Raw genomic sequence first — 21,974 nt, forward strand, 5'->3', positions numbered from 1 at the left:
CACGCCGCTGCGGCTCTGCCCCCTGACCTGCCATTGGCTGCCCGGCGGCCTGGGCCCCGCCCCGCGCCGGCTGCCGGCGGCTGCCGAGTCTGTTCTCCGGGGGTCGCTGCGTGGGATTTAAGCGTGGAGACTTCACGCCTTCTCTGATCAGTAGTTGACGCTGCAGGCCTGCGGAGAGCCGAACAGTGCAGGGTCAGCTAGAGAGGGGGTGCCGAGCCCTAGTGGCGGTGCTGCCCGGGCGGCGACCCAGACCCCCGAGCCCGAACTGAAACCCAAGAGCCCGGCCCCCCCATCCTAGCGCGCCCCCTGCTGGCTGTCAGAGCTCGGGTGTGTGACCAACCCTGTTGTCTTCATCCCCTGCATTTATTTTTTTTTAATTTTTTATTGTTATGTTAATCACCATATATTACATCATTAGTTTTTGGTGCAGTGGTCCATGATTCATTGTTTGTTCATAACACCCAGTGCTCCATGCAGAACATGCCCTCCTCAATACCCATCACCAGGCTAACCCATCCCCTTACCCCCCTCCCCTCTAGAACCCTCAGTTTGTTTTTCAGAGTCCATCATCTCTCATGGTTCGTCTCCCCCTCTGACATACTCCCCTTTTCTTCCTCTCCTGTTATCTTCTTCTTTTTCTTTTTTCTTAAAATATGTTGCGTTATTTGTTTCAGAAGTACAGATCTGTGATTCAACAGTCTTGCACAATTCACAGTGCTCACCGTAGCACATACCCTCCCCAATGTCTCTCACCCAGCCACCCCATCCCTCCCACCCCCAACCACTCCAGTAACACTCAGTTTGTTTCCTGAGATTAAGAATTCCTCATATCAGTGAGGTCATGTGATACATGTCTTTCTCTGATTGACTTATTTCACTCAGCATAACACCCTCCAGTTCCATCCACGTCGTTGCAAATGGCAAGATCTCATTCCTTTAGATGGCTGCATAATATTCCATTGTGTATATATACCACATCTTCTTTATCCATTCATCTGTCGATGGGCATCTTGGCTCTTTCCACGGTTTGGCTATTGTGGACATTGCTGCTATAAACATTGGGGTACACGTACCCCTTCGGGTCCCTACATTTGTATCTTTGGGGTAAATACCCAGTAGTGCAATTGCTGGATCGAACGGTAGCTCTAATTTCAACTGTTTGAGGAACCTCCATACTGTTTTCCAGAGTGGTTGCACCAGCTTGCATTCCCACCAACAGTGTAGGAGGGTTCCCCTTTCTCCACATCCCCGCCAACATCTGTCGTTCCCTGACTTGTTAATTTTAGCCATGCTGACGGGTGTGAGGTGGTATCTCATTGAGGTTTTGATTTGGATTTCCCTGATGCCGAGCGATGTTGAGCACTTTTTCATGTGCCTGTTGGCCATTTGGATGTCTTCTTTGGAGAAATGTCTGTTCATGTCTTCTGCCCATTTCTCATCCCCTGCATTTAAATCATTCGTAAATTCCTTCAAGAATACAGGCCCATCTTAAGCGTTACTCCTTTGATTACACCTTCAGGTAGCTTTCCCTTTTCTCACTCCATCAGGTTTTTGGCCTGGCAAAACCTCACTCTCCACCCACTTTCCACCTGCATCTGGGCAACCGTAGAGTGCTGGGGAAAAGAAAACGCAACCTGTGCCTTAAATTCACAATCTCAAGTGGGTCCTTAAGGTTGCCTGCTAGCCTACATTTCCCTCATTCATTCTACCTTTTCCTCTTTTTCTTACGCTTAGAGTTTGCTTCCTCTTTCACTGAGAAAATAGAAGCGGTCAGAGAGAACTTTGACACGCTCCCACCACATCTACCTACCTGTCTACACCTCTGCCCACATACTGGGCCTTCTGTTACTACCAATGAACTACCTCTGCGCCTAACACCAATCCTTCCATTTGGGCGTTCGCTGGCAGCGAACTAACCTACTTCCCTACAGCAATTCTTGCCCAGATCGCCGGTTTCCCTTCTTCACTGGTTCATTCCTATCAGCCTACAAACATGCTGGAATATTTTTCATCTTAGATCCACCCTCTCTTGACCTTACATTCCTCTAGAGCTTCTTCTTATAGCATAAAACCTGAAACCAGTTGTCCCCAGTTTTCCTCCCATTCTTTCTCGAACTGGTCCAAACAGGCTATGCTTCCACTGCTCAACCAAAGCCTCTTGTCAAGATCATCAGGAGCTCCATCACAGCGCTAAATCCAAGAGTCCGCTTTGAGGCCACGTTTTCTTTGTGTAAATGAGAAAGCACACGTACAACTGTAAAGTGCCTCTTCATAAATGTGCGAGGTTACCATGATTACTTGGAAACCAGTAAACATTTAAAATTGATGAATGCCCATTGCTGCAAAGATACCTCTATTCTTCCCATCCTCTCCCCATCCCCAACCTGCCTGTGAAGTTTTTGAAGCCTAAGTGGGGTTGCCTTCCATCCATGTGTTCCTGCTCTGGCATTCAATATCCGATATGTATATTGGATATTGAATGTGTGTGTGTGTGTGTGTGTGTGTGTGTGCGCACGCGTGTATCATTATGGGGCTCCATGTTATTCCAAAGGGAACATTTGACAAAGCGAAGGTCATTCCCAACCACCCTTCTTTTCTTGAATTCCTCGGGTTTCACATTCCCCCCGTCTAGAAAGACATCTGCTCCATGTCTGAGCCCTCAGAGAGCTCCCTCTGTTTTAGGGGCCTCATGGGAGAGCCCTCTGTAGTGGGGACTGGGACCAGGAGCCCTCCCTGCCCTCTCTCCCAGGGATCACCTCTTTGTGAATTCAAATCACCATAATTCAAGTGAGCTCACAGCAATAACCACAGCCATGCTAGCAGGTGTTATTAAAAGGAATTTAATAATCTTAATTAAAAACTCTCAACAGGGAATTCTGTCACAGGCCTCGGCAGCTGGAAGCAACTCCAGGAGCATGCCCCTTTTGGGTGTGGTCGAGCCTCGGTCTTGGATCGAGGCCCACCACTGCCACATGGCAAGGAGCTACCTGGCAGTTACTTCAATACAATATCAAAGATCTGCAAGGATTTTTTTTAAAAAAAGTTTTAAATATATTAGACTCTCTTGATTGCTATTTTTACACAAAGCTGCTGATACAGTATACAGAGTTTTAACTTTTTTTTCACATAAAATACATTTTTCTTAAATGTTCTCTGTACGTCAGTGGCTTCTGGTCTGGGGAATTATTGCGGAGGGCTGGGGTTCTGCAGACTTTTCCTCAGTGTGCAGAGCCAGGCCCCGCACTGTCGCACTTGCAATGCCCATGGGAAGCAGGCCCTCTGGTGAACTGGCCAACAAGAGTCTCCTGTCAAGGAGAGGTCTACAGCTTCTGGCAAAGGGGGTCACTTCTGCAGAGTCAACCACTGACCACATGACCCCTTTGCTCTTACGTGCACTGTGGTTGGGGAGGCCGTCCCCAGGCCACAATAGCAAGAGTTAAACACAGTCCTTCTGGGTATCTCATAAAAAACTGCCCTTCTGGAAATTGCCCCAGTATCCTGCTCTGGGAAAGCAAGTGGGAGAGAGAGCTCAAGATCAAAAGGTATCTGACACCAATCACCAAAATGGCCTCATGTTATGACGAAGCCAGCAAACTGTGGTGGGGTAGGACAGGGGACACCTCCCGCGAGCTTTCCTACACCCACTGAAATTGATCAAACAGTGCAGAGCGGTTTAATCGCTGCTGTGTATTTGATGGAGAATTACATCCTGAACTCTTCAGTAGAGCTGGGGCTAGGGTTGATTCAACTTCCCTGCGCTCTTGCCAGGAACTCACTATCTGATGATGGCCACCAATTTTCGGTGGTTTGGGGGCACAGGGTGGGAGCAAAGGCCAGAGTTCAAAAAAAAAAAAAAATGCTAGAGCTCACCGTGAGCCACGTGGCACATGCTTTGGAAGTAGCCTCCTTTAACCGGCCTGGTCTCAGAGGGAGCTGAGCATCTGGTACACCTTGCTAGCTTTCTTCCAGCTCCTTGATCCCCACCCATCGGGAGGAGAGGCAGACGCTTGAGGAAAGGCTTCAGTGTTAAAGAAGTTCCTCGTCTCCCATTATCCAGTGGTGGGGCAGGAGGACCCCATAACAAATGAGCAAAAATGAGGAAGAGACAAGGAGTTTCAGAACCTGAGATGCATTTGACAGCAAATTCCAGACTCTTGGTTCTTCTACCTGCTGACCTCAAACTGCTATTATACCACGCCCCAAAGATGCTGGCCTGAAGGCAGCTATCCCTGAAAGTTCCGGACAGACTTGGAATGCTGTCTCCCTAGAACCAAGATCCAACATCTGCATTTGATAGCAAATGTTATTCAGGGACGGCCACGGCAGCAGTTTCTCTAGGGATTCTAGGAGCTAGAAACCGGGTTGAAGCTGGACCAGGATGTGGTCACTCCGTCTCAAGTGAATTGAATGGGGCTGCTGATACCCGAGGTCCTCAAGGGATGAAAACCATACAAGGCAGTCTCCTCACCCTGTCTCGTTCCTCCTTTACCCCGAGAACCTAACGTAGTGCCTGGTAGGTCTCAGCTACTCAATAAACTACGTGAGCAAATAAATGAGTCACCCTGACCCCTTGTCCCTCAACACCAAGGAGACCCTTGGGAAAAGTTCCCCAGGTCCCTGAAGCCCTAATAGGGAATGACTTACCCCAACTGAAGACAAGAGCTAAAATGCCTATGAGTCTGCAGTTGGCTCCTGCCGGGGAATCAGCTGGGATTCCCGGCCTTCTGGGTGGGAGATGAATGGCCCAGGAGGCAACAAGTGAGGGCAAAGGAGGGACCGGCCAGGAGGGCTCAGCTTGGGCAAGAAGTGCCTTCAGTCTCCAGCTCCTAAGCAAACAGATCGGGAAACCCTGCACAGCCCCCTCCTAGGAGTGTATGGCTTCTTCTGCTTGCAGCTACGTTGGCTCAAGAGGAATTCAGGGTCAGTCTAATCTGAACACTGTTTTAAAGCCAAAGGTATGTGTGTTCTGGATCATCCTCTGCCCTGCTCCTAGGCTCCTAGGCTGACATGATGGAGAGCCTGCCCCAGACAGATGCCAGGGACTCGGGAGGCATCATGCCTACCCATCTGCAGCCTCCTGAGCTGCCCCTCCACCCTAGACTGGATCTGTCCTGGAGTTGGGGTGGGGCTGGCCTGGTGCTGGGACCCTCCGTGCACCCAGGAGCCACCAGGTGCACAGTAACTCCACAGAGCCCTCTGTTCTCTGGTCCAGCTGCCCTGCTCCTGGTAAAGCATCAGCCAGGCCCTGGGATCCAGCTCCCTCTCTGGGCTGGGGGGCCATGGAGGCCACAGTGGGGACTGGGACTGATAAACAGCAGACCCCATTACTAGAGCTGTGGCACAGGGGGGCTCCTCTAGCCCCAGCCCCCCCTCCCTCTGGCCCAGGTGCCCCTCGGGGAGAATTTCTCATAGGCTCAGAAAGAAGAAGATTAGAAGGAACCCAGAGTTGTCCCCCAAATCCCAGAATCTGGACTAGGGGACCCCTTCAGAGTTCTAAGGAGGTAGTTTTAGGACAAATAAAAGGCGCTCAGAGCAGGGAACAAACCTGCTGCTTATTAAGTACACCAATAGGTTTTGGCTGAGCCTGTGGACAGTACCCAACTCATGGGCAGCAATTTCAAGGGGGCTCTTGAGAAGATGCAGTAGAGAGGTGGTGGGCAGCCTGCCCTTCTCAGTCTCCCCTCCCCAGCGTCGGGGAGATCAGGGCTACGAGCCTGTTGGGCCGTGGGGAAGCCCAATTCCAGCCCCACCACTGCTCTCCTGAACGCAATGCAGGGTGTTGGTCATGGGCACATTGGATTTGCAGCCGTGGAGTGTCACCACTCCCACAAGGGCAGGCTGGGAGCCCCTGGGCCCGGCAGGACCTCACAAGGGCCACCTGGCAGACTTGTCTCACCAAGCATTCCAAAAAAGGCAAAGCTGGGCCTGGGGTCCTAGGCATTTACTCTGGGACGGGTGGGGGACTCCCAGCAGTCCCTTACTACTCACTCTGATGGCTCAGGCTGAGGAAGTCTGGCTGACACAGGCTGGACTGAAGCTACCTGAATATTCACAAAGATCCCCCAGGGCACTGGGCTATGTCACAGCTACTAAAGATGCTTACAGAAATTAACACCAACTCACTCCTCGCCCTGGAAAGCCCTTCCAAAGCAAGCTCCTCCCTTAGCTCCATGTTTCGAACACCAGTCAGTAAAACCTAGTGATCATGATGTTATCCAGGAAAGAAAGCAAGAAAGCAAATTCAGTTATCTCTCACCTGGCGTTCTGCCGCCTAAGAGAATTCTTTTATCAAGTGCACTTTTGGACACACTAACTTTGTTCCCTCTTCCCTCCAATTTTTGCTACTTCCATCCAGAAGTAAAATGTGATTTGGATTATTCCGGGAATGGAAGAGCCTGGCTCTCCACCTCAGCCTCCGGGAGGTCACACAGCTGGCTCCCGGCGTGGGCAAGGCTCTGGGGGAGCAGGCCACTGCCCATCTCATGGACCCATGTGGCTTCATAGCTCCCTCTGATCAAAGAGTGGACCTCCTGCTCCTTCCAGATGTGGATGATGACAAAAGGCCCGGTATGACTCCGGGTAGGGCTGTGAGTCTCAGCTTAGCAGGCCCCCTTCGCTGCTAAAGCCACTTTGGCAGTGGTGACAAAACGGAGTCTTAGCCTCAATCCTTTTGGGAAGAGCCCACAAATCATCAATCCCACCTGCTTCCCACGAGCCCGGCTGTGTCATTCCCACACATGGTTGAGTGTGTGTGTGTGTGTGTGTGCACGTGCACGCCGGTATGTGATATGCGGGTACTGGTCCAGAGAAGCCTTTACCGACAACCAAACTGGAATCCCAGCCCCCCCTCCCAAAATCTGGCAGCGGGGTGAGTCAGGAAGCCACGATGGGCCTTGTTTCTGATGGCAGACAATGCAGCAGGAAGCAGCAGAACCGTGGGAAGTGGCGATGCTATGGGCTGCTGGGTGAGAGGTGGGGTCAGCGTTCCCCTGGAAAGCAGAGCCCACCTCCCCGCAAGCTGCCCTCTCATGTCTCCCCAGCCAGGGCTGCTGGGTGGGTCTGGATCCCAGAGACCCTTCCCCGAAGCATCTCTCTCCTCCGTGACACAGAGACTAGGAGATGCGGCAGCAGCCATGGACCTTCTCCTCCATCTCCTCCATGGGCGCCTTGAACTTCAAGAGCGGGGGATCTCCGCTGGTGACCGTGTAATAGACCGAGGTGTCATTGCTGCTGTATGGTGAAGTTCTGCCTCCGATCAAGGGGGCCTTGCCTTCGCTGCCGCCCTCGCCCGTCCTGGCCATGCTGCCGCCCAGGTGGGTACTCAGGAAGGGGTGGCTGAGCAGCTTGGTTGCAGCCCGCTGCCGCTTCAGCTCCAGAAGCGTCTGGGGACTCTGTTCCTTGTAGCCACTCCAGGGAGGGGTGGCGTCGGCCACACTGGGGCTGCCGTAGGCCATGCTGTAGTCGGGCACCTCGTGCACTTTCCAGACGTCCCCGTTGGACAGCGCGTACTGGTAGGTGCTGACCGGAGCCCGGAGGCCATTCTCAACAGGCCCATCCATTTCACTTCGCGGGATCTTGGTAGAGAACTCAGAAAGCAGCACGGGCTTCTCCAGCCGGGGGTTCTGAAGGGGAGAAGGACAACATTGCCAGCCGGTTAGAGGATCGGAACGCACTCCCCACTTGCATCTCTGCGGAGGGCATTCTTGTCTGGACCTGTTTGCCCAACTGGGCTAATGGGACCTGCATTCCGCTTTAGGGGACTCGCCAATCTATGTGTTTTGGGAGAGCTGACTGATCCCCATCCTTGCTGCAGGGGCTGGACCATGACCCCCAGGCCTGGCCCATCAACATACTCCCTGCAGGAATTGATTCTTGACTGAAATTGATGCCATGAGACTCAACGCTGGGACTTGTGCCAGAACAACTGAGAAAGAGAAGTTCTGTGTGTGCAGAACTCGAGGGTGGTGAGGACAATGGAAGCTGGGGGTCTGGGGGGACTGCACATCAAAGAGCCCGCTTGACAGCAAAGCTGATGTGAAGGGAGGCTGAAGGGGTGCACTTGGAGCCCCAAGATTCAGCTGGTCCCAGACTCTGCAGTTGCACGAGCTGAAAAATTCCTGTTTCATGTCAGCCGGTTTTAGCTGAGTTTTTGGTCACCTATAATCTTTCCTATGTATTCCCAGCAAATACCTACTGTGAACGGCAGAGATTCTAACCCAGAAATCCCTGGATAACAAGAGCTTTAAAAGGAGCCGCTGCCTAAAAACTAGAAACTCAAAGGTAGCTACATTTCATGCTCACAAAAATATAAACCATAGTAAAACCCACCATAAATGAAGTCAAAAGACACATTAAAAAAACTACAACATATATGACAGAAAGGGACTAGTTTCCCAAATAGACAATTCTTAAAAGCCCATTCTAAAAAGCCCAACTATCCAACAGAAAAAAACCAACAAAGGAGACTAATGTGCAGCTCACAGCAATGATGATGATGATAAAAAAATAATAATATCAATATTATTATTATTAAACATATGCTATTATGTTTATAGCATATAAACACAGGAGAAAATATTCAATCTCACTCATAATTAATGACAAAAATTAAAGCAACAAAATTATCTTTACCTATCACACTGACAAATATTTAAAATATGTGTTATGACTTGGTGTCGGCAAGAGTGTGGGGAAACAGGCAGGTACGTAAAGTGCCACAATCTCTTTGGAGGACAATATCACATCATCTCCCACCCCCAAAAAATTCGTTTTTAAGAAAGAATGCATACTTTGCACCAGCAAGCCCATTTCTAGGACTTCATTTCACAGATATATGTTCCTTTAGGGGAGAAAAGCCTGAAAGTCACCATTAGGCAGGTGGGAAATTATGACAAGTACTTGTTCTAGAATGTTCCACATCTGGTAAAAAGAACGAAAGCAATCTTCCTGTGCTGATTCGTGATTCCAAGAATCTCCATTTCTTGGAAAGATCTCCAAGAAATATATAATTAGGTTAAAATACAGTAAGGTGAGGGGCACTTCCCATAGTAAGCTTCCATTTATGTATATCTCTTCTTTTTGTTTTTAATGGCACCTCTGAGCTATGCAGGCAGACTAATGCCACATTTGGAGCATTTTTTTTTTTCAGCTTGAATTTTTGTATCTATTTTCTTTTTTTTTTTTAAGATTTTATTTATTTATTTGAGAGAGAGAGAGAGAATGAGAGATAGAGAGCACGAGAGGGAAGAGGGTCAGAGGGAGAAGCAGACTCCTTGCTGAGCAGGGAGCCCGATGCGGGGCTCGATCCCAGGACTCCAGGATCATGACCTGAGCCGAAGGCAGCCGCTCAACCAACTGAGCCACCCAGGCACCCCTGTATCTATTTTCTTTACTTCCTGAATGGTCCTGGAAAAGACCATTCTTCATTGTCTAAATCAGCGCTTCTCTAACTCCATGCATATGAGTCAACTGGGGCTCTCGTGAAAATGCACATGCTGAATCACCAGGTCTGGGTTGGGTTGAATTTCAGCATTTCTAACAAACTCCTGATGATGCTTTGATGAGCACAGATCTAAGACACTAGTTCTCAGCTTCGGATGCATATTGGAATCACCTGGGGAGTTAAAAACACGTGTACAATGCCCATCTGAAAAGGCTACACCATGTGATTCCCACTCTATGACATTCTGGAAAAGGCAAAACCATGGAGACAGTAAAAAGTTCAGTGGTTGCCAGGGGGCTGGGGAGGGATGGACAGGTGGGGCACCAGGGATTTTTAGGGCAGTGAAAGTATTCTGTATGAAACTTTAACGGATATGATGGATATATGACATCACACATTTGTCAACATCCATAGAATGTCGAACACCGAGGGTAAACCCTAAGGTAAACTATGAATTTTAGTTAATAATCATGTTATCAATATTGGTTCATCAATGATAATATACCTACTACACTAATGGAAGATGTTAATACCACTGGAAAACCCCACATGATGAAGGGGGTGTGTGGAAACTGCATGTACTTCCTACGTATGTCTTCTATAAGCTACAACTGCTCCAAAAAATCAAGTTTATTAATTTTTTTTAAATACATCAATATAAAGCCTGAGCCCCAGGCCCAAAGATTCCGATTTAATTAGTCTGGGTTGCAACCTAGACACCAGAATTTTAAAACAACAAAAACAAAATCACCTCCCCAGTGATGTGCAGCAAGCCCGCCAGGGTGGCTCGGATGAAAAGGGACGGGCAAGAAGAGCTCAGTGGGGCTGCTGGGAGAGCAGAGAGGTACAGTCGCTCTGGAAAATTCCTTGGCAGTATCTCTAGTAGCCTCCCCATGACTCGTTCTGCATTCTGGCTATACAATCCTACAGCAAATAGGGCTTATGCACACCACAAACCATGTATAAGAATGTCTTGAGCAGCTTTATTCAAAGTAGCCCCAAAGGTAAACAGTGGCTACCTTTAGGGTGGGGGGACCACCGAAAGAGAACCTGGGAGTAGCCCCAAACTTGAAACAACCCAAATGTCCACCAACAGGAGAATGGACATGTACACTGTAGTATATTTAAACAACAGAACTCTCCAGACCAAGGAAAAAGATTGAACTACTGCTATATGCCTGCACAGAGATGAAGTTCATGGTGATGAAGGAAGTCAGCAGAAAAGACTACAGAATGCCTGGGTCCATTCACATGCAGATGTAGACACTTACTGGGTCCTTATTCTCTTGGTCTGTCCTGGTCTCCCTGATGTCCCCATTGTAGGTGGCGGTCCGTTGATCTTCAGCCACGCTCCGCTGCTGCCACAGTATGGCCTCTCCCTCGTACTCCTTCCTGTACAGGTTGGTCCTGTCCGACAGGCTGGCTCGACGCACCACCTTCCTGAGGGGAGAGAGGAGCTGCTGGTGGGCTGCGCCCAAGCCCCGCAGGCAGGAGCGCCCTGGGGGACCGCGGCCGGACTGCCCTGACTCACCCACGGCTCCCCGCGCTGGACGTTCTCCGGCTCAAGGATGACTTGTGTCTCAGCTGTGACTTCATGATGACGTCATGCTTGTGTTTGAGCTCCAACAGCAGGACTTTGAACTCCTCCTCCTCACACAGGTCTGAAGGGGAGAGGAAGCTGTTGTGGGGAGCAGTGCAGGGGCCCGTGGCCCCCAAGGGCCCTCCAGACCACAGAAGCTGCCACCCCAATGCACTGAAAACTTCCAGCATCTTTTGGGGGCATCCCGGGAGGGAGGGAAACAACACCGGCCTCACTTCCTGGGCTACACCCCAATCCTTAGAGGATAAAAACAGGAAATGCAGGGCCCATACAGTCACAGCTCCTAAGGTTCTCCGCTATGACCAAAAGATCCATCCACCCTCAGTAGTTTCCAACAGGAGTCATCGACTCTCCAGTGATGTAAGAAGTATCAAGAGAAACAAGCAGGTACTTTACGTAGCCCAAGCCAAAACTTATAGATATCTCGAATCATATATACCTACCCGTTCAATCCAACCAATCCCTTCATTCATCTATCCACCTACTCACTGACCCAGCCATCCACCCATCAATTCAGCCCCTACCCACCCATCCACTGATTCATCCATCCATCCATCCATCCATCCATCCATCCATCCATCCATCCCCCATCCATCATCCATCCACTCATCCATATGTTTATCTATCCATCCATCCAGCTGTTCATCTGTACACTAATCTACCCTTCATTAATTTATTCATTCATTCTTCTACCCGTCCACACACCAATCCACCATCTAGCCAACTCTGTATTTACCCAATTATCCCAATATCCCTCAAAAAATTGATGAGTAACTAAGTGTGTACTGGGTTGTATACGGGGCTTACCTATTGGCATCTCATCCATGGATGTCCTAGCACTGAGACTGGCCCCATGGGACACCAATAGCTCTGCCATCTGCATCTGAAACACAGGAAGAAGCCCATGTTCCCCCTGGGCTCAAAAAGCCTAGGAGGTAGAGAGAGTGCCCCCACGTTTCTCAGGATCCGACGTAAGAGTGATGGGGCAAAACTGGTCCGCAGGGAAGGCTCTGCACCCTGGAGCCAGGAATCCTGGCAACACAATGGGCTTGACACCTCCTCCGACATGCCTGGGCCGTGCCAAGGGATAGCAGAAGGAGTCCGCTGTAAATCTAGAGCTGCCAGGTATCTTTTTTTTTTTTTTTAAAGATTTTATTTATTTGACAGAGAGAGAGCACAAGTAGGCCGAGTGGCAGGCAGAGGGAGAGGGAGAAGCAGGCTCCCCACTGAGCAGGGAGCCAGACGTGGGGCTCGATCCCAGGACCCCAGGAACGTGCCCCGAGCCGAAGGCAGCCATGCAACCCACTGAGCCACCCAGGCGCCCCGAGCTGCCAGGTATCTAAGGAGGGACTGTAAAAGCTGCAATCAGAGTTTTATATCTAGGAAACAGAAGGAGAAACGATGCAAATCAGAAATGTGAGGAATTTTCTAATTTGGTAAATTTGATTATCGTCTTCTTTAGGACACAACTTATCAAATGTTTTTGTAAATTCTCTAGGTCTTTTCCTATCCCACAAACTAGCTGTAGTCCACACCTTAAGTGGGTCTTGTGAACCAACTGCCAGCCCCGAGGACAGCGCGCGGGTCCTTCATGCCCTCGCGCACAGCCCCCGGCTGAGAGTCACCTGTCCCCAGAAGGCAGCTGCGTGCAGGGGCTCCCAGCCGTCCCGGTCCTTCACATCCACGCGCACCCCGTGGTCCAGGAGGAGTTCAGCCGCCCGCAGGTATCCATTGGCTCCAGCTATGTGCAGCTGAAGGAGAGGGGGAAAGTGAGCCTTCCCTATGGGTGCCAGTCCCACTTTTGGAGACGGGACAGCCCTCTTCCCAACCCAAATCCCAGCTCAACTCCGGGGACGGCAGAATGGAACAGAATGAAGCAGAAATCCAGCCACACTGCAAAGCATTATTAAGGCCACTCTTCATCCTGTGGTTGGTCTGAGAGCCCCTGTGGTTAAGGCAACAGCACTGACTGAGTCCCTACCATGTGCTGAGCTCTGAGGAGGGGGTTTCAGAGGCCCAGCGTGTCCTGCAAATTGTCTCCAATGTCTACAAATTCTCTGACATACCTCCCTTAAGAGAGGAAGTTTAATTCCTCCTGCCTTGAATGTGGGCCAGAACAAGTGACTCACTGCTAACAAGTAGGACATTGTGGAGTGGCGGTGTGTGATTTCTGAGGTGAGGTCATAAAAGGCATCGCTGCTTCTACCTCATGCTCTCTGGGATCAATCACTCTCGGATAAAGCAGCCATCATGTAGTATAGAGAGGCCATTAGGAGGTGAAACACTGAGGCCAGCCCTAACTTGCCAGCCGTGTGAGTGCACCATCTTGGAAATGGATCTTCCAGCCCCGGTCAAGTCTTCAGATGATGGCAGCCTCCTGGGAGACGCCCACCAGAGCTACCGAGCTAAGCTGTTCCCAATTCCCTAACCACAGAAACCATGTGAGATAATAAATATCGATCGTTGTTTCAAGAGGCTAAGTTTTTGGGCTCCTTCATTACACAACAGGCAATCGGTACATCCAATAAAGGAAAGCCTCGTGCTGAGGCCACAGCTCTTCTATCTGACACCATTCAAGGCCTCTGGTGAAGGACACCACCCTGGGGACCTCGCTTGTCCCATCTGCTTGATCTCCAGAAAGTACATAAAGCACTTAGCACGTGACAGACACTCAGTAAGTGATGAACATTCTCAGAGAGCCGTGAGTGATGACGAGGCACACCGTGGGAACGGATGAAGGAGTAAGGAGGTGAGGTAAAGAGAAACCAACTGCCCAGCCGAGGTGGGAGGCAGAGGTGAGAGCCCAAGTCGGCCGGCAGAAGGCTGGCTGGGAGGAGACCAGAGAGCTCCAGGGAGCTGAGCTCTTGGACAACAGAGCTGCAGGCAGTGGGACAGAGAAGGCACGGCCCTAGGAAGCAGCCCTTCAGAACACGGCCCCGACGGTCCGACGTTGCCTCATCCTGGGGTACGGCTGCTATAAGGTTCTGGCAAACAGAGGTATTCCTTTATTTTTCAATTTGCATAAGAAGCCTGGTTGTGATCTGGTACTCGCACACAAGAAAATTAGAATAATCATCTGATTTATAAATGTGTGCTGTTTGCCAGTTGGGGAGATGACAGCCGACAGGGCCAGCCAGACGTTACAAACTGTGCGGCCTCATACTTGGCGGGGAATAAAAAGGCATGACTGCGATCGTGATAGTGTGAGTAATAATAACGACAACGTGAACCCCTAATATCTACTGAGAGTTTAGAGACTCTGTGCTTAGCACCTACATGCAGAATCCCATCTATTCCTCCCAACAACCTGGTGTGGAAGGGACTGTTAGTAAACCCCACTTTCCTGGGAAGACCTGAGACCTAGTATGGGCCTGGCCAGCCTCAGTCCAGGAGGAGGAAACCCGTGCGTCTAGAGGGCCCAGCCACAGACCCAAAGAAGCTCCAGCCAGGATGGGCCTGGCCCTGGGACAGCCTGGTTCTGCCTTCGTACCGCAGTGTTCGGTCTCACTGAATCTTTGAGTGCTGGGCTGAGCAGGGACCCAGTTAATTGGAAAGGGCATGAGGCAGAGGGTGGGGCTCAGGAACCAGGTGGGAGGAGCCCAGTCATTACACCTGAGTCACCAGGTCAGGCCTAAGGGGCAGTGAGGGGTCTTGGTACTGCTGAGCCCTACCTGGTGAGCTCAAGATTTTGAGACTCCTGAGTGCTCATGGCCAGCACGGACCCCAAGCCGAGGCCAAGGCCCAGCCATCGGCGGAGGGGGTACATGGGCTTCCGAGGCCATGCTCTTGTTTTCAGTTTAGAGCCTCAGAAGCAGACCCTCCCCAGTACGGGGCTCCATCGTGCTAGGAGAGCCTAAGAAGAGAGGTCAACGTTTCCAATCCCTGACACTTGAGCTGAGGGGATGAGTGGAGCCAATCAGGCAGACCTGAGAGAGGAGAGGGTTCCCTTGTTCTCTGTCTCCGTGGTCTAGCGAAGTCTGTGGCACACGGGTGTGTGCTGCTTGGATGGATGAATGAACCGATGGACGGATGGATGACTGGCGGTGTCTGGGCTCGGAAGTCAAAGTACCCAGGGGAAAGGCTGTTGTGGCGAGGTTCGGGGAGGCTGCTGAGGCTGGGCGGAGGGCTGGGAGAGGAGATCTTAAGGCAGGGTTATGGACGGTGCAAAGCAAAGTGGCACGTGAGAGTGGATGGCTGGTGGCTCCAGTCTTTATGTGGGAGACACCACTGGAGGACGACAACATAATGAGCTCGGATGAACACCTGGAACTTGAGGTGAAGGAGGAACTGCGAGACAGAGCTGGGGGACATCAGGGTTCCTGACCCCCAGCCCCAGCTGAGACTGGCCAGATTCTCAAAGGGGCTGAGCGCTGCTCTGCTAACTCTCCATATTCCGGGGGCAACCCCAGCCCCAGAGCAGGTCTGGAGGAGGTTCAAGGCCACGGATGGGCCCCAACTGTGTCAGCTTAACTTCGACCAGGTGCTGGCCCACTTCAGCCCGAGTTGGTCTGGTACTGAGCCCCCCAGCCCCAACCCGCCTGGCCCGTCTGCTCACCAGTGTGGCGCCCTGGGCATCTATCCAGTCAAGGTCCTGGCCCGCTGCTATCATACAGTGGATGTCTGCAATCATCCGCTGCTCAGGAGCCGCCCGCATCTCGTTGATTTTCTCTTGGGTGATGCCTGTGTAGGAAAGTGAGGACCGAGTCAGCACCCCGGGCCTAGGCCCCATTCGGGGAGGGGTGGCGGGGCAGATGGGCGAGGCACAGCTCCTACTCCCCAGGGCCTGCCGGGCAAGGGACTAGACAGCCACACCCAGAGGTCACTGTCTCCCGGGGCCCGGTGAACACACAGCCACAAACCGGCCCACTGAACAAGGGCCATTCCTGCCTGGTGCCCAGTAGGCACTACAAGAGTACTGGTTACTGTTACATATTCTGTTCCTCTACACCAGAAATCCCTACCGTCCACCTGTCAGCCTCCAACCACTCAAATGGCTGGCTCTGCCTCACACTGTAGACCCAGCCGGGATCACCTCCCTTGCTGACCTCCTCTGACCACCTATGTGACCAGGGGTCTGCTGGTTCCCCTCATCCCGACCATGACTGTGTTCGCGGCATGGTGTTTTCATGAATTTCTGTTATGGGAATGAATGAATGAATGAATGAATGAACAAATGAACAAACAAATATATAACTTCTGAATAGCAAGTGGAGTCCACTGAGGTGGAAGGACCCGGACAGATGTTCTATAGCCTGAATCTCTGGCTAAAAGTCTAATTGTTACTGGCAGCTACTAAATAGCATTTAAGGAGGCAAAAGTGACATGTTCTATACAAAGGTCCATTAGATGGAACATTCTGGGACAGAATTTGGGGGAGGTCTGTAAACTGGAAAAGAGGGGGGAAAAATGACAATTTCATTAGCACTAACGTTGAACTGAAATATAGCATTTCCTTCCATGAGGCCAAAAGTCAAATCCACAGCAGAACTAGCAATGCCTGTGGCTTTGTCACCAGCAGAAAGTGCACCTACTTTCCTAACATGTCATCTTGCTGTTTCGTGAATTAATCAAGTTTCTACATAACACGTTTAGGAATATTTTGGTAGCCATAGTTTAATATCATTGGGTTCCTTTATAATCGATCCTGTGATTGTGACAACCACATTTGAAAACACAATTCCCGAAGGGGGGCCCACAGATTCACCAGATTGGTACAAAAACGAAGACGGTCGGCAGAAGACGGACAGGCAGAGCCTGGGTGCTGGGGGATGGAGGGACCCCACTGTGGTTATCACAGCAGCCCGGGGGAAGGAACTCAAGGGCAGGGTCCCGGCCGGCCCTCACACTGTGGCCAAGGGTCTGGACTTGAGCTTTCTGCGGAGACCTCCAGAAATATGTCCGCGTGCTGGTGGGGGTGGGCAGGTCTCTGATTGCTACTTTTGTTTCCTCTCTGAAGCTCATTTGTGAGCTGAAAACAGCCCACAGCTTGTTTACCCGGGCCCCTGGCAGCCAGCATGGTGCCTGGCACTGAGCGGGCACCCGCGAATGTTCTTGACTCTTGATTATTTTCCCAAATGGGAACATATCTTCCTTGTGAATGTTTATTGAATTGGATTGTCACAGCTGACGAAGGGGAGACAGGGCCAGCTGAGGCCGCTTGCGTGTGTGGGTGACACAGAGGAGAACAATGCCTCCCTCCTGCCCAGCACGGTTTTCCAAGGGTCCTTTTTTGTCTTTATCTTGCTAATCACCAGGATAACAATCGTAATGAGGACCCATCCCATTTCCTGGGCGCTGAGCCTGAGGTGGGCATGTAGCCAGCTCACTGGCTGGGAATAACCTGTGCCCACGTTAGGGCGTGCCACCCTGGTCTTACCCTGGTACGCCATGCACGTCTCGATGACATCCAGGGTGGGTTCATCCTCACAGAGGTCATACGGCATGTTCCCATCCGAGTTGACAGCGAGTAAGTCGGCCCCACTGGAGATGGAAGGTGAGAGTGAAGGCCGGGGAGGTGTGGCTGGGGTTGGTCTGGCTGCCTCTGCCCTCTGGCCTCTCACCTGCAACCCCACTGTGCACCCCAGCGCCCCCAGCCCCTCCCCCTCGCTGGGGCACCCCAGCTAGGACAGCGGCTTCAGGACTCAGCTTCTCCCAGGAAAGCTGTCCCAGCAGACCTCCCCCGGCTTCCTGCTCTGTTGGGCCAGCAGGCAGGCACTTGGGGACAAATGTCAAAGTCCTCCCTGGTGACCATAACACAAATAACACGAATGGCCCTATACACACATCATCTTCTTTAATCTTCATACTAGTCCTTTCGGGTTGTTCCTGTTGGCCCTCTCGCTCAAGAGGATACAAAGACTCAGGCAAGTTCAGTTGCTTGTCCGAGGTCACACAGCGAGGATGTGGGAGGGTCAAGGCTCAAACCCCCACTCTATTTCAATCTGTGTCCCCCTGCAGAAACATCCTCAGCTCTCCTCCACTGTCTCCAAGTCCCAACCCAGAGGCTGACAGGACAGGGGCAGGACAGAGCCTTGGGGCTCCCCAGCAGAACCTATTTTGGGGGCCAGTGGTTCCCACGTGTGGTCCTGGGCTGCCCTGCAGAATCCCCTGGGCATCCCTGAAATACACTGCAACTTCCTGGACTCTACTCCAGACCCCCTGAAACAGTCTCTGGGGGTGGGGCTTGGGAGTGGGTATTCTGAAGCCACGGCCCACATGATTCTGGTACATATCAGCATTGGGGACCCACTGCACTAGGCTGGCACCACTCCCTTCCCTCTGGGCACCATCACTGATCAGGTGCTCCTGGCAGATTGAGTCACACCCAGGTTCTCATCAGAGGTGTGGGCATGGACTACCAGTAAGTCCTCAGGCCGAAGGGTCCTGCACTGAGACCTCTCTGTGCTCCCATGTGCCCTTGGGCAAGCTGATCCACCTCTCTGAGCCTCGACAATCACCTCCATCGCCCCCTGCAGCCACCTGATGAGCTCCTGCGGCTTTGCCGAGACCTCTGCAAAAGGTCACCTGCTCTTGGCCACTCTTCCTGACTCCCTGCACTCAGATGCTCTCCGTGGCCTCCCAGGACTCACTCTGTCTCAGCACTAGCACTGAAATGCCCTGGTTTCCTGCCCGGTCTCTTAGGACTTTTGCATCCCTGAGTGCCCAGTGCCCACCCAGCTCAAGTGCCCACCAGTTATTAGATGAATTCAATCGAACACACTTGAAATGGAATGTTGTCTTTCCTATGTGCTTACAGAACCTGAGCAAACTAGAAGGAACTCAAGGGCTGGAAAGGCCCATCAGAACGGCACATACAGAAATGGCCTTATTCCTAGGGAAAACATTGCTACATGGTGCCCCTCAAAGCAGGTGCTGCCCCCAAGGAAAAGCATGTAAATAGCATCTGGGAGACAGGGCCAAGGAAGTATGCTTGCTTTTTTTTTTTTTTTTAATAGCAAAAGAAGCCAAAAATGGCAACAAGACATAAAGAATACTAGCAGAGGAGTTGAGTATAAACTCATGGATTCACAGAGACAAAGAGATTTAAAAAAAGAGAAGGCTACCCTGATATGAAGCCAGACCAAGCCCCTAAAGGGAATGAACTCTACAGACCCACATCCCTCATGAACACGGATGCAAAAGTCCTCCATGAAATACCAGGAAGCCCAACTCGGTGGCACATCAAAAGGATTATTCACCAAGACCAATGGGGATCATTCCCACAATGCAAGGGTGGTCGATCTTATGTTGTGTGTTAATATTTGGGGGGAAACAGCAAAAAGGGAGAGACAGAATGAAGAGAGACAAAGAGAAGTGGGAAAGGCACACAGAGACGGAGGGAGGAAAGGAAGGGGGGGCAGAGGAGGAGAGAGAGACACAGAGACAGAGGTGGAGGGAGGGTGTGGGGAGAGAGATACCAGCTCCCACGAGAGGTAGAGGAAGTGGCACCCAAGACGAAAAGGAGAGAGGAGGGAGACCAAAGGCAGAAACAAAACCACCAAAGGCAGGGCGGGGGACGCCCCCGAGGGAGAGAGGGCCACGTACTACTGAACGAGGATTTTCACCAGGTTGATGTGGCCGCAGGTGGCCGCCGCATGCAGGGGCGTCCACAGCTCGTTGTCCTTGGCATTCACGTTGGCACCATGGGAAAGGAGCAGCTTGACAATCTCCTCAAAGTTGTCGATGCAGCACTGTGGGGGGGAAGTTGAGGGGGGACACAGGCAAGGTCAGCTTCCGCAGGGCCCCGGCCCCGGTGGGGACACGCCAGCTTCCCCTTAGCAGGCCACGAGAAGGACAGTGGAGCCAAACTGTCTGAGTCTGAATCCAGCTGTATGACTTACATGCCGTGTGACCTTGGGCAAGCCACAAAGCCCTTCTGAGCCTCGGTTTCCCCATGAGTAAGTTCTTAATATTCAAAGATACAAATATAAGTGAAACGTAAAAAGCATAAGGGGGAGGCAATAAGATGCTCTGCAAGTGTTGGTGAAATGAAAGGAAATTTTGAATGAGGCTTTAAAATCTTTTTTAATTCCTGAAGGCTTTCTTCAAACAAAATTGTATGGACGACTCTTAGAGAACGAATATGTTCAAGGAGGGCTGCTCGGGTTGGAGCAGGAGTGGGTGTCGGTGGGATGAGGGGGCTGTTGGGGGGAGTCCCTCTTCCCGGCAGTCGCCTCCAAGGTGTGGCCCTAGGTCACAGTCTGCTACCTCTGACTTGGGGACTCCTGACCCAGGAGCTCTGTTCTTAGGGAAGCCCCAAGGAACCAAGACTCCCCCCAGAGAACCCACCTCCACATCAGGGCTCTGGGGACCCCGATATAGCCCCTGAAAGGACACAGCCATGTCTGTGCTCCCGCCTGTGCACGCGTAGGTCAGTCCTGGTGAGAGGGAAGACTCCCTGCAGCTCCCCCAGAGAGACAGAGCTCTGACGGCCATTAGAGCCCTCACACTCCAGGGACAGAGAGAGAAAGACTCCAAGGGGACAGAGGGGTCTAAGCCCACAAGCAGAGAGAGGCGAGGACAGAGGAAGAAGACAGGGAGTCACTTTATAGACCAGGATGGAGAAGCCAGCAGGGGACGAAGCAGGGATCTGGGCTCAGTACTCCCCATCCAGGTAGGGGCTTGGCCCTCATGCAATGGGAGATGTTGCAGAGTCATATTCAGAGGAGCAACATAATCAGACTTATTTTTTTTTAAATCTTCCCTCTGGGTGCATGTGGAGAACAGACTGCATGTGAGCACTTTTGCGGGAGGAGAGGGACAGTGAGAATCTATGTTGAAATCATCCAGTTAAGAGATGATGGTGGCTGGGCCTACAGGAGTATCTCTGGGCATAGGGAGAAGTGACTGGATGTCAGCAAAAGGATCAGGGGCACCTTTGGGAACCCACAACCCTGGCTGTGGGGATGGGGTAGGGGGCCATTGTGCCTGACCCCTTCTCTAGCAGAGCCAGGGCTCAGCACCAGAAGGGCATGTGGGAAAGGAGCAGCTGTTTACACAGATGATGCCAGAGATCCAGATTCCCTCTCTGCTCCACCCAGTCTGGGGCTGGCTGGGTCTGAGGGCATCTCTCCAGAAAGGCGGGGTACAGGTGACTCAAGAAGTGTGGAGCTGCCTCAGGTGGTTGAGAGAACCATGCAGTGGCACTGCACGGCCAGCAGAGGGCGCCAAAAACACTGGCGTGGGGCTGTGGGGACCCACAAGGGGCCCCAGGCTGTCTGTGGCAGGGAGGTGGGTCTGAGGAGCCCCTGTCCATAGGAGGAGCGGCCCATAGAGAACCCACCCTTAGGCTGCAGAAAACATGAGGATGGCGTGGCGGGGGAGCTCAGGTTGAAAGGAGAGGAGACGGTGCACCCAGAATTGCAGTCTCGTGAGAGGGATGCCCAGCCTTAAAGGCCCGGCCGGAGCAAGGGCTGGGTCTGGGGTACGCGCTGGGGTGCTTGGTGGTGGAGCGGGCAGGCCTCCTCCCCTACACTCCCCAAGGTGGGAAATGGCACCTGCAGTTGGATGACGCCTCCCGCCCCCTCCCTTCCCACATCGAATCTAGCACGGGGTGGGGATGCCGGTTCCTAAATCCCTGCCCCCAGCCCCACTGCACTGGTGAGGCTTCACGGTCTCTCCCTGTCTCTCCCCCTTCCCACAGCCTCCACCCGGAGAGCACCCTCATCAAACCATCAGTCTCAGTTTACAAACCCCGAAGGCTCCCTGTTGCCGAGAGGAGAAGAGCCACACTCCTTTGCCAGGCGTGTGAAGCTGCTTCCTAATGTGCTCCTTGGTCAGAAGGAGCGACAGTAAGGACAGCCCCTGGCGGTGGAAACAGCCTGTCGCTTCACCAGTAACCACTGTGAGTGCAGTGGAGGGCCACTGGGACCGCCTCGCTAACCTTTGGCCATGAACTGCCTCCTTCGCTCCTCAGAACAACATTCCGAGTGC

At 52.0% G+C, this 21,974-nt stretch overlaps 1 protein-coding gene across 3 annotated transcripts in view; it reads right to left on the reverse strand.

Moving 5' to 3' along the window:
• Window positions 1-2,824: 2,824 nt before the first annotated feature.
• PPP1R16B (protein phosphatase 1 regulatory subunit 16B) overlaps window positions 2,825-21,974 on the reverse strand; it is a 90,197-nt gene continuing 71,047 nt past the window's right edge. For 2 of the 3 annotated variants that reach the window (XM_073880430.1, XM_025876751.2), the window contains exons 4-11: window positions 19,587-19,732; window positions 17,419-17,522; window positions 15,598-15,722; window positions 12,668-12,793; window positions 11,850-11,925; window positions 10,974-11,103; window positions 10,714-10,882; window positions 2,825-7,622 (exon numbers count right to left, since the gene is read on the reverse strand). In XM_073880430.1, coding sequence (XP_073736531.1) covers window positions 7,113-7,622; window positions 10,714-10,882; window positions 10,974-11,103; window positions 11,850-11,925; window positions 12,668-12,793; window positions 15,598-15,722; window positions 17,419-17,522; window positions 19,587-19,732 — 1,386 coding nt within the window. In that variant the 3' untranslated portion in view covers window positions 2,825-7,112. The remainder of the gene's footprint in view (window positions 7,623-10,713; window positions 10,883-10,973; window positions 11,104-11,849; window positions 11,926-12,667; window positions 12,794-15,597; window positions 15,723-17,418; window positions 17,523-19,586; window positions 19,733-21,974) is intronic. The other variant, XM_073880431.1, reaches the window with a different exon arrangement.

This window comes from Callorhinus ursinus, unplaced genomic scaffold (assembly GCF_003265705.2).
Source record: "Callorhinus ursinus isolate GAN/ISIS: 27379988/994484 unplaced genomic scaffold, GSC_fseal_2.0 scaffold38, whole genome shotgun sequence".
Classification (NCBI taxonomy): domain Eukaryota; kingdom Metazoa; phylum Chordata; class Mammalia; order Carnivora; family Otariidae; genus Callorhinus; species Callorhinus ursinus.